This window comes from Lynx canadensis, chromosome E1, assembly GCF_007474595.2.
Source record: "Lynx canadensis isolate LIC74 chromosome E1, mLynCan4.pri.v2, whole genome shotgun sequence".
NCBI classification, from domain to species: Eukaryota; Metazoa; Chordata; class Mammalia; order Carnivora; family Felidae; genus Lynx; species Lynx canadensis.
This window is the reverse complement of record NC_044316.2, coordinates 30,724,592-30,738,699: the sequence shown is the minus strand read 5'-3', so window position 1 is coordinate 30,738,699 and position 14,108 is coordinate 30,724,592. Positions and strand designations below refer to the sequence as shown.

At 45.6% G+C, this 14,108-nt stretch overlaps 1 protein-coding gene across 2 annotated transcripts in view; it reads left to right on the top strand.

Annotated features, from left to right (window-relative positions):
* Window positions 1-10,467: 10,467 nt before the first annotated feature.
* Window positions 10,468-14,108, top strand: part of HLF (HLF transcription factor, PAR bZIP family member) — a 53,673-nt gene continuing 50,032 nt past the window's right edge. For both annotated transcript variants that reach the window (XM_030296064.1, XM_030296063.1), the window contains exons 1-2: window positions 10,468-10,946; window positions 13,117-13,452. In XM_030296064.1, coding sequence (XP_030151924.1) covers window positions 10,832-10,946; window positions 13,117-13,452 — 451 coding nt within the window. In that variant the 5' untranslated portion in view covers window positions 10,468-10,831. The remainder of the gene's footprint in view (window positions 10,947-13,116; window positions 13,453-14,108) is intronic.

Below are 14,108 nucleotides of genomic sequence, written 5' to 3'. Positions count from 1 at the left end.
ACATCAATGGATCATAAGCAAGAAAAAATTCAAATCAAATCAGTACTTTTGAGAGATGGTTTTAGTAGAAGATTATTTTGGGGTGGGAATGAAGAGGGAAAGTGTGAGGAAAGCAGTTAAGTAGGCCATTGGGATTTTCTAAAGGAGAGCTGAAAAAAGTCTTCACAAAGGCCATGGCATTGAGGACAGAAGGGAGAGAGTATTTCTGAGAAATAGTTAGGATCTGGCTTTGATTTCAAGGATTGCATTTTGTTCTCAAATGCAAGTATGAGGATGGGAGGATGAGGAAGACAGGAGGGTCAATTCTGCAGCTTTTAACTTGGTGATTGAGCAAATTGGTACCATTAGGGAAGGGAGGGAATACAAAAAGAAGAGTTTGGTTTATTTGAGGGTAGGAGGAAAGAGGGATTAAAATTAGGGTTATGTTGCAAAGAGAATTAGATTCTCAGATATTTGGGACCTATTACAGAACTGTGGTATCTAAGCTTCCTTGGTTGAGTTAGAAAATTGTACTAGCCAGCTCATATTGCTTATATTTTTATTTTCTCTATATTATTATGGCTTGACATCTTAAAATTTTTCTGGCTGGGGTGGGGTGAGAAACTGTCTCCTTAGGGCTAACCACTTCTTCACTGTAGCAAAGGACTCAGCTGGGAACATGCCTTTGGTATGCAGACTAGCCAATCCAGAACCATACCTCCTCTATCCAGCCTGGAAACCTGAAATCCCTTTATCATCCCAGAGTCAGGTGCTAGAAAACTAGGGACCACCCCTATAGCTTAGAGCCCGCCAGAATTATTCAAACTAGCTAATCCTAAACTGTTTCCTCTGCCCTACCTTGCATTTCCTGTGTCAACTCCAATAAAGGCCAGGGCCTTGGCTCTCCTGTTGCTGCTGCCCTTCTACCTGCCGACAGGCACTGGTGCTTCCCCCTGTGGCCTTGCATCATGTGCGATGCACCTGGTTTCCAGGACCTGTGAGTACAATAAACTTGTTTCCCTGAGCCTCTCCTTTGTCTCCTCCTGTGACCATCACCTAAAAGAGCACAGAACACAGGTAAATTCCCCAACTCTGAAACAACCTTCCTGTGGCCTCAGATTGCACTATTATCCTTGGCCAAAATAACAGGAGGGATGAAGGAATATGGTTAAATCCATTTCTCCTCATGGAAAAACTATTCTTTTTTTTAAACATAAGTTTAAATGTTATGTATTTTTGAGAGAGAGAGAGGGAGCAAGAGAGGGGCAGAGAGAGAGGGGGACAGAGGATTTGAAGTGGGCTCCATGCTAACAGCAGAGAGCCTGATGTGGGGTTCAAACTCACAAACTGAGAGATCATGACCTGAGCTGAAGTCGGAGTTCAACCAACCGAGCTACCCAGGCATCCCCTGGAAAAACTATACTTTGTAGTGATAGGATACAATCCTCATATTTTGAAGGTATTTTATTAGACTGTCAGTTTTTGTCTTGATAAAATACTTAAAATGGCCTGTGTTCAATTTGTACATTGTTTTGCATTTAGCTAGCATTTTTGGTGGTTGGTGGAAGTTAAACCCAGCGTTGAAAGCAAGGTTGCCGCTCTGTGACTGGGAAACATAAGAATCAAAACACTAAGAATGAGGTTGTGATACCCCAACAGGTTATCTGTAAATGTGTGAGGAGGAGACCTGGGATCCGCCAAAGGCCAATCAGGGCCCTTTAGGAGAGGGGAGCACTTGTAGGCTAGTGGTGGCTCAGTATTCAGATAAACCAAGGCTTCTGAACCTCAGCACTATACAGATTAACTCCTTGTTTGGGGCTGTCCTGTGCATTGTAGAATTTTAGCAGCATCCCTGGACTCTGCCCTCTAGATGCCTGTAGCAGCAGCCCTACCCTGAAGCAGCCTGACAAATAGAAATATCTCCAGACATTGCCAGGTGTACTCTATGGGAGGGGGCAAAATCCTCTCTGTTTGAGAACCACTGAGAAAGACTTAGATTGGTTTCCATTTTCTGCTACTTATTAGCTCTGTGACCTCAACATGTTGCTCAACCTCTCCAAGCTTCAATCTCCTCATCTAGAAAATGAAGACTGCCGTGGGAATCTGCAATTTTTGTCCATGAAAGATTCCCTCCTCTTGAGAATTGCTCTTCCTCTCCACTCCAACCATTTGATCCCAGCTAGCGTGGCCACATTCACATCCTCTACAGGTCATTGTTACTTAATCCAAGAATGGGAAGCTGACCTAAGCTAGGCCCATCGGAGCCCCTCTTTTGCATTTCTTGAGCTAAAACTCAGAGAGCTGGTCAGTCCCTCTCTAATGGAGGAAACAAAGACATGAAACCCCTGAGCTGCTGGAAATCATGTGCCCCAGCGTATAGAAGAGGCCAATTTGTGGGGAGACCATGAAGTCAACACAAAGAGAGAAGCATGAGACCATGAAAAGACAATGAAAAGGCCTCCCAAACTCCCCCAATTTACCCAAGGTAGTGTGATTTTGGCTTATGACAACCAAGTATTTTCATCAATTAAAAAATATTAATACCCATGTCATAGGGTTGTTTTGAAAGTAGAAGGTGATGGTACATGCAAAGCATGTAGCATAATGCCTGACCTCGTCAGAGCTCTGCAAATGGTGCTGGAAGAAAGGTCATTCTTTCTCCTGTCAATTCTGCATTCCAGCAAGTGAACAGCCTGTAGTTCTGACTGTGTTCTTCCATGCCTGTGTCCTCTCCTCCCTGATCTACTTCTATCTACAAAACTTTCCTTGAGGCCCCTCTGTGCAGACTTCTGTGAGCCCTTCCAACACAATTAATCACTTCCCTGTTCATACTCCCTTTTTGTCCATCAATTATACCTATGACACTGAGATAGATATCTGGTTAAGCGGCTGTCTCCCCACCTGATGGCAAGGAACTCCATACTTCTTTGCTTTAATTCTCAGCATCCAGCACAGCACTGGGCTCAGAAGAGCCCTCCACTAGTGTTTGGTGCATTGAGGGGAAGAGACTAGGGTATTGTCTCAGGAAGGCAGACCCACTAAAAGCTCACCAATCTTAATGTTCTGTGCCTGACCACCCCTCCCCCCCAATCATTAACAGATGAGGAATAGTTTGCTTAGGGCCCAGTAAATGCAGAATTCAAAGAGTTAGGAATGCTGCCTCTAGCAACTTGCAAAACCCAGCAGATGTGATACCTCAAGATATAATGAGTAGATCCTTCAGGATGCTTCCTCTTGCTCCTCTCACCCTGGCTGTGAGTCTCCATGATGGAAATGTCCACATTCCCTCAGTTACTCAATTGGAAAGAAGTCACAGCAAAGCTCTGTGCACCTGGCTGGCACTGCCTGATGTCATTAAGACCATCCGACTCACTTGCCTCACTCTGATTCTATGCTCAGCAAAAAAGCTCCCATGGAGAGTATCCTTACAGGGCAGGGAACACACTGTCCAGCTGACACAAATTTTTAAGTATTGCTTAAAGTTCAAACATATCTTACATGCCCAGAGCTTCTTTCTAAAGGAAAGCCATGCCAGATTAATCTGGTTGCATATGATTTGTGTCATATGTCTGAGAAACCAGTTGCCTTGGCCTCTTTAGTTGGACCAATTACCAATGTCCCAACAAAGACATCCATTTATAGGCATTTGGTTGGCCAATCACTTATGAGATGGCTCATGTGAAACTCTGCCCAATGCAAGAGCTCCATATGGGATGCTGACAATGTCTACAAATTAGAATCTTCATCTTGGGATAAAGGCACAAGGAATGGAGGCAAGCTGGTCCTGTATCCCTACATGATGAGAGGCCATTGTTCACGTTCTCCCCAGGTCTGCAGGATGCTTCCACGTGGTCCATGAGAACATGCATGCTCCTAGAACTTTTATAGTCTTCCTTTCCACCAGATTAGCCTCACAAGAAATTCATCACCACAGGGCAGCTAGTCTTATTTTTCTGTAGACCTCAAAGAGCCTAATATGCAGCTTGAAAATTATATTTTAGAGTGTGGTTGACATGTCAGTTTTGCTAAAGTTGATCAACCCTGGATCCAAAAATTAAAGACTAAATTCTGAGTCATAGTGATTCCATGCCTCTATAGCTCAACTGTTTCCAACTCCAGCTATATTTACTACATTTGAAACAATTTCCATTTGTTAATTAACCCACACATTTCTATTCCTCCCACCCCTTGGGAAGATGAAGGAAATGGGCATGCCTTCCCTACTCTGGTTGAGGGGCTATTTAGAATTGGTCATTGCTAAATTTGTTTTCCCACTGAACTTCAATTTTCTTTGGATCCTGGGTGCAGTAGAAGGTGGCTGCCCTGGTGAGAGGGACAAAAAGGGGAGAAGAAAAAAGGACACATGTGTTTGGATGGAAAGTAGAAAGATCACAGGCCCAACAGCTATGCAGACTCACAGGTAGGAGCATCTCCAGAAAATGCAAATATGCCCCAATTAACAAGTCCTCACATTTGTTTAGCCTTCGCAATTTACCAAGCACCTCCAGATGCGTGATCTCATTTAGTCTTCCTCGCAACTCTGTGAGCTGGGAAACATGGGCATTAGTTTATATTTCACACAAAGAAAGTTGAGATCAGAGAGGCTATCCAAGGTTACAGGACAGAGGCAGAATTTGAACCATTTGGAAACCCAGTGGGTTTATTGGGTGGATGTCCGCCGTGCATTTACTATATCAAGGTTAAGAGCACAAGCTCTGGAGTTAAGCAGAGCTGTTTTGACTCATAGCCTCTCCATGTATTAGTCATAGGACCACGGCATGTCTGCTAATTTCTCTGTCCTCACTGTGCTCATCTATAAAATGGGGATAATAATGCTAACATACCCTATACCACTCTTGTGAGTAATAAGTGATAAAATCTATTCAAAGTGTTTAATGCTATGCCGGAACATAGTTAAGCACACAATAAATGTGCCTTTCTCTCATCATGATGTTGGTTTTATTATTTTAGTAGGAATAGTGGTAAATACCAAGGTATGCATGGCCCCAGACCATTCCACTGCAACTGCGTTGATTATTTGTTTCTCTCCTTTTGCCACATATATTCTTCTATACTGTTTTCCTTCTCCTACCTTCCTATCACACTTACATAAAGCCTCTGATTCTTAAACACACACCCTTGGCCTGCCTCTTATACCTGTCTTAGTCTTTCCCACTCAGATTTACTAGAGCACCACAGGACTCAGAGAAGAGGTAGGAAAGCCTAGCCATGGTCCTTTACATGAGTCATCCTTTGGAGGAGAGCTTAGCATTCCCAACATGTCTTTTTGTTTCAGGTTTGCATGTTCCTGTCTCAAGCAAATACATTTGAGGGTCTTCAGGAATTAAGCTAACGAAATACAATTTTCCTTTTCAGTGTGTTAGCTGGGTTAGAGGTTTCAGGATGGAGAAGGACGCCCTGGGTTAGGTGTATTCAGCTGAACTCCCATGTGATGCCTTTTACTTCTGAATTAATTCCCTGGACAAAGTGCCCTTTCTGGCAACAAGATAAACAGGTTCATCTAGAGGTTTGGCTCGCTGGTGTATAAAGCCCTTCATAACCACAAAGTTGGGCTCTATCCACCCCATGCTCCCAGTCCCTGGTAGGGTACAGTGGCAGGCATTGTATGCTCAGCAAGGTTTCACACCCATTGGGAATCTGAAACAGACACTGCTTACGCCGCAAAGCTCTTTCTGCAGACCTGCAGAGCGGGTGCCAAGATGGCTGCCTCACATCTGCACCCACTGAGCTACAAGAAAGGCTCCCTTACCCAACCTCACTACTCACAGTCCTGAAATGACTGGACAGGTGGAAACCACTGGCTGGGCAGAAGGCTGATTTCCAGAGCTTCAGAGCAGAGTCAGGCTGTGCTGGCATCTTTTAAGAAGTTGATTCTGAGAAACCTTTCTCCTACGGTCATTCCTATTTTTAGAACAGTTTCACACCTCAGGAGCCTCTACTATCCTTCCCTCCTTGAAGAGACAGTTGAAGAGTTTTCCACTGACTTGTCAAGTGTTCTTTTTATAATATTTGTTTGGCTTTTTCCAACAAAGGATTTAATTTTGGCTTTTTTTTAAAAAAAAAAAAAGCATTGGAATATTGATAGTGGTAACCAAAAGCATCTAAGAGATCAATATTTGTTCATGTACATAAACAGCAAGTTGGCCATTGCTTCTGCCTCCAGGCTTTTATTTAAGTTAATGTGGACAACTTTGTAGAAGGTCTTGTAACAAACCAAATGAGCCACTGAAAGCAAGCCATTCATGCTAGCCATGAACTTTGATGAACTTTGTTCTGTTGCTTGATAACAATCAGAGCCTAGGAAACTTACAAATAATATTTATTCTGTCTTTGAATATTTTGTCCCTTGAAGTCCAAGGTTTGGCTGCCCACAAATGTACAGCCATATAAATGCACCACATCAATTAAAAGGAGAGAATGAATGTCTTTGCAACAATTGCTGTTAGAACAATTGGAAGTCCCCACGAGACAAATAAAAAAAGAACCTCAACCCCTACCTCAACACCATACACAAAATGAATTTGAGATGGGGTATAGACCTAAATGAAAAAGATTTAAACTATAAAATTTTTAGAGGAAAATCTCTCCAAGACTCCAGGTGGTCAAAGGTATCTTAGTTCACAGAAAGTAATAATCATAAAAAAAAAAAAATCAGTAAATTGAACTTCATCAAAACTCTGCTCATGGAAAGACAATGTGAAAACATTAATGGGCAAGTCACAGATTGGAATAAAATATTCACAACACATATATCTGGCAAGGGAACTTGATTCCAAAATATATAAAGAACTCCTGAAATTAGCAATAACGAGACGAACACCCCAATTTTAACATGGACCAGGAGCTTGAATAGATACTTTGCAAAGGGAGATATACAATGACTAATAAGCACATGAAAAAGTGGTTAAAATAATTTTTCATCAGTAAAATTCAACTTAAAAGCACAATGAGACATAACATGACTAAAATTTTAAGAAACTGACACCACCAAATATTGGTGAGATTCCACAGCAACCTGAACTCTCAACCACTGCTGGCAATGCAGGAGAATTCACCTAATGCAGCAAACAAAACTGTTTGGCAGTTTCTTATAAATTAAAACATATCTTGGGGTGGGTGTTGAGTGATTGAGTGTCTGATTCTTGATTTCAGCTCAGGTTGTGATCCCATACTGAGCATGGAGCCTGCTTAAGATTCACTCACTCTCTCTCTCCCCTCTGCCCTTCTCCCCTGTTCTCTCTCTTTCTCTCTCTCTCAAAAATAAATAAACATTAAAAAAAATAAATCATATCTCTACTCCGTGTTACAGCAATTCCACTTTGTTTACCCAAGAGGAATGAAAAAATTTTCACAATTTGTGGCTGCCAATTTCCCTTCTCCATATCTTTCTCCATGCCATTCTCTTCTGGAGTTCCTTTTTTCCTATTCCCATCCCTGATTTCTGAATGTACAAATACTGTGCATCATCCACATCCTGGTCTAAGGGGCTGGTCCTCAATGTGGGCCATGTTCAGAGTTGATCAGAGGAACTGAATTATAAGAACCAACTTGCCAATGGGGCACCTGGGTGGCTCAGCTGGCTGAGCATCTGACTCTTGGTTTCGGCTCAGGTCATGATCTCACAGTTTCATGAGTTTGGGTCCTGTGTTAGGATCTGTGCTGGCAGCACCAAGCCTGCTTGGGATTCTCTCTCTCCCTCTCTCTCTGCCCCTCCCCCACTTGCTCTCTCTCTCTCTCTCTCGCTCTCTCTCAAAATAAATAAACAAAAAAAAATAATAAAATTAAAAAATTAAAAGAACCAAATTCCCAAAAGACTGGTTGATTAACCAGGATGCCAGTGTATCCATTTGCAATTAGAAGTGTAATTTTCAAGCCACAATATTAGACTCTCTCCAATGGTAAGGAAAAGATCACTCTGGGAAACCAGATTACTTGAGTGGATAGGGGTTTCATGGGAAAGTGAGGAAGTACAGGGAACCATGAGCAAGTAGAGCATCCTGGACGTGCTGAGGACTGCTAGTGGACTGTTATCCTTTTGTGCACCTGCAGTCTATAATCTGTTTCTAACCAGTCTAAGAGGACGCTCTCAGCTATCCTAGTTAATGAATGGGTTTACAGGTAGGTAGGGGAATGAAGGCAGGGAAATAGCCTCTTCCTCTCTGAAGGATAGTGGAAGAGTCCTTTCTTTCGTGAAACACTGTATAATGGAGTTGAGGGATTTGGGAAGTTCAGGAAAGACCTTTAGCTCCATTCTCAGTTCAGATACCTTCTGTAGAATCCCTCTCCTAATATAAGTGCCCATGCCACCTTCATCTATCCTTTTTTGCTCTTTTAAGACTATATTATAATGTTTGCATATGTCCATAACCTGTTACATTAGAATTATGTCTCACACATCTTTTTCTCCCCAATCCTGGCACAGTTCTGGCACACAATTGGTATTCAATAAATGTATGTGGTATTAGCTAAAAATCTGTTGTTTTTGGAATTTGGCTAACATTTGAAACATCACCATGCTTTCTCAGAATGTTACCTCTTCATTATAGTCTTATTTTCTAAAGTTTGTTCATTTATTTTGAGAGAGAGAGGGAGAGCGAGCATGAGTTGGGGAGGGGCAGAGAGAGAGAGAATCCCAAGCAGGCTCTTTACTGTCAGCGCAGAGCTGGGGGTCAATCTCATGAACCGTGAGATCATGACCTAAGCTGAAATCAAGAGTCGGAAGCTTGCTTCACTGAGCCACCCAGACGCCCCTCATTATAATTTTAGTGTGAAGAGAACTGTAGAGGTCACTAGATCACAGCCCAACTCAGAGGGGAAGGTATTTGACTTCTGGCATCCTGTGCCCATTTATGGCCCTCCTGATCTCCTGGTTTCCGGTACCTTTTCTCTTGCACTTCCCTCCTGGGGGCCTCAGGGAAGTAGAACCCCCAAGACTCTGCCATATCTCAACCCAAAGACAGCCTTTACGAAAGAAAGCCTTTGTGTCTCATTGACAGAATTAAAAAAATATTTTTAATGTTTTTTAGTTTTGAGAGAGAGGGAGAGAGAAAGAATGAGCAGGGGAGGGTCGGGGGGGGGGGGGGTTGTGGAGAGAGACACAGAATCCCAAGCAGGCTCCAGGCTCTGAGCTGTTAGCACCAAGCCGGATGGGGCGGGGGTCCTCTAACCCACCAAAGTGAGATCACGACCTGAGCGGAAGTTGAATGCTTAACTGAGCCACCCAGGCGCTCCAAAAGAAAATTTTCTTTACTTTGTGCCTATTCCTTCCTGCAGACCCTTCCCCAGATGATGGTATCTTGATTTTAGTGAGGAGTTATAGAAAGGGAGGGGAGGACCCTGCCTACCTGCCTGGAGCTCTCCAAGCCGGACGCCAACTTCCACGCCTTGCAGAAAGAAGGCTCCAGGCTCTACACAAGCACAGAGCTCCAGCACCACGAGTTTTGCAGGATCCAACCCACAGAGCCAGTTTGCTGAAGCCGCTGCTAGGGCAATGAAGACCGAGACCCTTCTTAAAAAAAACTTTACAAAATTATTTTAATTACTGTGCAGACCTTGTAACTCGATCAAGGCACAGTCATCTGTACTCTTCTGCAGCAAATATTCTTGAAATCCCACCAGTGTATGCGTGTCTCTCCTCTGCCCTTATTCAATCCCAAGCAAATGGGTATCCTTATGAATGTCCTCCTGAGAGCACGGGAAACCCTTGACATCGGTCCCTCTCCTTTTCACTCTACTTTTTGTATCTCATTAGAACTTCTAGCACGTAATTATTTTTCAGTAGTTTTGGCAACAGGGCAAGAAAGAGGGTGCTAAGCTTGGCTGTGGCCAGGAGAAATATTTAAAAGAGTATTTACCTTCCATTTGGTCTAAACCAGTCATTCCCAAACCTGCTGCTCATTGGAACCACCCTGGGGAACTTTAAAAACTAATGATGCCTGGATGTCAGCCCAGAGGTCTGATTTAATTGATCTGGGATGCAGCCTGGACATCTGGCTGTGTGTGTGTGTGTGTGTGTGTGTGTGTGTGTGTGTGTGTGTGTTTAACTTTCCACGTTGTTCTCAGGTTGAAAACTACTAAAAGAAATTCCTCATTTCTCTTCCTAACCTGAAAAAGTTGGGTTCTTAGCCCAGGTGGGTGATCCAGGGATCTGGCACCTGTCTCTTTACTGCAGCTCAGCGCTGCATGGCCTTGGAAAATCCGCGCGCGCGACGACGCTAAACACGTGGCGCCGGGGCGGGCGGGGCGGGCGGGGCAGGCGGGCGGGGCCGCGCGTGGCCCCGCCCCTGCACGCCTATCGGCGCGCGGTGCGGACCCTGACGTCACTCTTGTCAGGGCCGCGGCACATGGGCCGCCGGATGCGCTGAGCCCGGCGCTGCGGGGCCGCGGAGCGCGGGGGAGCAGCGGCCGCCGGCGCGGGGTGGGGGGTGGGGTGGGACGGCGCCCAGCCTCGGGTGCTGGCGCGTGGGGGCCGGGCCGGCGCGGTGCCTTCCGCCCTTCTGCAGCTATCTGCATATTTTTTCTTTCTTTTTCGCAATTTTGAATATTTTGCAGGACGAGGGGTTCAAGGCAGGTGAGAGCATCCTGCACGTCGCCCAGGAGCCTGCGGGCACTTGGCGCGCTCTCCGGGGACCGTCTGCACTGGGAACCCGAAAGTTTTTTGTTTTTATTTTCTTATGCAGATGTATTTATAAAGATATAAGTAATTTTTTTCTTGTCTCCACCGCCTTGAAAGCGAGTACTTTTGGCAAAGGACGGAGGAAAAAGCTCAGCAACATTTTGGGGGGCGGTTGGGTTTTTTTCTTTTTAAAGAAAAACATTTGAGTGCATCGCGATGGAGAAAATGTCCCGACCGCTCCCCCTGAATCCCACCTTTATTCCGCCTCCCTACGGCGTGCTCAGGTCCTTGTTGGAGAACCCGCTGAAGCTCCCCCTTCATCACGAAGACGGTGAGCGCTGCCTTCCTGGCTGCCCCGCTCTGGGAAGAAACGACGCTCCCTGGGGTCCCCTTCCTTGGCTGGGCAACCCTGCTGGAGCATCCATACCCTCCCTCCCTGTCTCCTGGCACCCTATCCCTGCTTTGATGAAATTTGAGGAGCCCACCCATCACCCTCCCTCTTCCCCCAAAAGGGGGATCCCCTCACTGAGGAACGTTTAATATAGCGCTGGGACCGACCCAGGCTCGCCGGGTCCCGGTCCCGCGGCGCAGGTGGGAGTCATAACTTGACAGGTCAGTGTTCCCTAGATTGAGGGTCACCCGCACGCAGAGTGAAACCGCCCGCATAAGGGCAGAGCTGCCCAGTCTGGGGAGGAGAAAACAGGGGGCCTCGTTTTATTTCGGGGGGGGGGGAGGTAGGGGGTCTCGCAGCGTATCTCGGGTATTGGGATCTTGCTACTGTTTGTGTGTTAGTTAGCATCAGGAACTTGCGAGGCGTGAGCCGAGACGCGTGTTTTCCTAGCGAAGGGTAATTCAAAAAGGGGGGTGGGGGCTGGGGCTGGCGGGGGAGGGGGAGTGGTCTCCGGGCGGGAAGCTGTGCACGCCTCCAGCTCTGACACTTTCCCCGTGCACTTTTCCTGGTGGGAGGGGAGAGCGGAGCAGGCTCACGTGTAATCGCGCAGGAGCCTCCTCTGGCTTGAGCCCTTTCTTGGTAAGTCCCAAACCTCCCCAGGCAACCTTGGCTGGAGCGGGAGAGGAGGGGTCGGGCGAGGAGGCGCGGAACTGAGCTGGTGCCGCCAAGGGATTTGTCAGTTGGGCTGATGCGGTTTCATGCCTTAGATATCACAGTTGCAAATGCAAATGGTGCGGCTTCTAGTGTAAAAGTCTTGAAAGATCATTTGGTTACAAAGAGCTTGGGAGTACTCGCATCTTCTCTCCTAGCAGGGGGCAACCTGTTGCATTGCAAGAGTTGAGGGGTTTGGTTCGCCGTCTGCAAAGCAGCTTCCCTCTTAACTCTCCTTTAAGGAGTAGCACTTGGGAGGAAGGTGCTGTCTGCAGTCTTTTGCATCTGTGGGTGTTTTAAGTCAGATTCTCAGGAGATGAGACTAGAGGATTAGAATGGATGGCAGCGGAGGCTGTGTTTCTCTGAGGAAGAAACTCAGAAGCCAGATTCCCTGATCCCAGATTCCACCCGCGCCTGAGTACTAGAATGGGCAAAATCCAGAGCACTGTTTAAAGACGTCCTGGGGTGAGCGGTACTTACAGGTAGGACATAGCTGCATACCTCCCTTATAGGTATGTAACGAGCTTTCCAATAGCTGTTCTTTTGACAGATTGCATACATGTATAATTTTTGTGAATTGAATCGTTATTTAAGCCTTTGGGGAAGAGGAGGAAGAAAACACTTAAAAAAACAAAAACAAAAACCTCCTTTTGTAAAATGCAAGGTGCCCCAGCAGCTTTAAAAGCAAACATATGTGGGTTCGGGAAGTTCTGTTTTCTCCTCTGCCAATGTGAGGCATTGGTCAAGTTCCTTCAAGTCTCAGAGCCTCTATTTCTTCATTATAAATGGGGACAATAGCGATTTGCAGATTTATTGTGAGATTTTTGGACATAATTTATGGAAGGAAGCAGGTATATAGTATGTGCTCAATGCATGGTTTCAGAGGAGGGTGGAGAGTCCCTGCTTTACCAAAATTAGAATCCCTAGCTCACTGGCTAAGTCTGAATGACCTCATATTGTTACTGTAATGAATTTCCTGGAAGAGAAACCATGCCTGGTTATTGGCTGTTTTGTTAAAAATCACAGCAATTGTATGTAACTGCAGGTGTTACTTTGCCACTGTAGATCTGAATTATTTGTCCCCTCCAATAATGTACTGAAAACTGTGTTCCTTTGTTTATATTCTAGATCAGTCTGTAACCCTGTCCCAAGGACTAGTGCTTTCTTTCCAAAGTAAATAGGAAGATGTTGAAAAACAGGCAGAGATCCATGTCCTGTCTGAACTTTTAACTCTAGATCCACAAAAGCCAGCAGCCTGAGAAGATCCCCTGGGTTTGTGAGAACGGTTTGAAGGTGGTGTTTTGTAGCAGAGGCCAGGAGGAGTGATTAAAAAAAAAAAAAGCCACGTTTTTTTTTTTTTTTTCCCTTTGTTAAGTCCAACTTTCCCTCATTTCTGCAGCATTTAGTAAAGATAAAGACAAGGAAAAGAAGCTGGATGATGAGAGTAATAGCCCGACGGTCCCCCAGTCGGCGTTCTTGGGACCCACCTTATGGGACAAAACCCTTCCCTATGACGGAGATACTTTCCAGTTGGAATACATGGACCTGGAGGAGTTTTTGTCAGAAAATGGCATTCCCCCCAGCCCGTCTCAGCATGACCACAGCCCTCACCCTCCTGGGCTGCAGCCGGCTTCCTCTGCCGCCCCCTCCGTCATGGACCTCAGCAGTCGGGCTTCTGCACCCCTTCACCCTGGCATCCCGTCCCCAAACTGTATGCAGAGCCCCATCAGACCAGGTAAATTCTAAAAAGATTCTCCCTTCAGATGGGGAAGAGGGTGCAGGGGAGGGGCGGGATGGGGATGGCAGAAATATCTTCACGATCAGGGAGACTTTGGCTGGCTCTGGAAGAGGAATCTTGTATTTCACCCACAGCCATGATTGTCCCACATCAGTGAGCATCTGTATCTCCGGGAGAGTCGGCTAAATGCAGATTCTATGGACCTCCCCCCCTGGAAATCCTGATTTTTCAGATCTGGGATGAGGGCGTAGGAATATGTGCTTTGAACCTGGGCAATTCTGTTGCAGTTGATCCACGGGCTGCAGTTTAAGAAACACCAGCCTACAGTTAATGGTTTGGATATGCAGGCACCTCTCTATCTCCTCTCCTTCCCATTCCCCTCTTTCCCAATACATGATATAGGACCTTGATGAATGATGCGGGTAGGCTCTCTCTAAGGCTGTGGTTCACCTATGTTCATTTCTGTCTCGTCTGAAGGGAAAAAAAATGTGAGTTAGGGGTGGGGGGCCGATCACTTTTTCATCCTTTTCCTCTTGTGTTCTCATTGAGAAATTGAGTCTACAAGCACCTCTCACTGTAAGTGTGGCTTAGCCTTTCTCAGGGCCAGAACTCTATTATTTCTGTAAACCAGATTGTTCTTACGGATTTTTTTT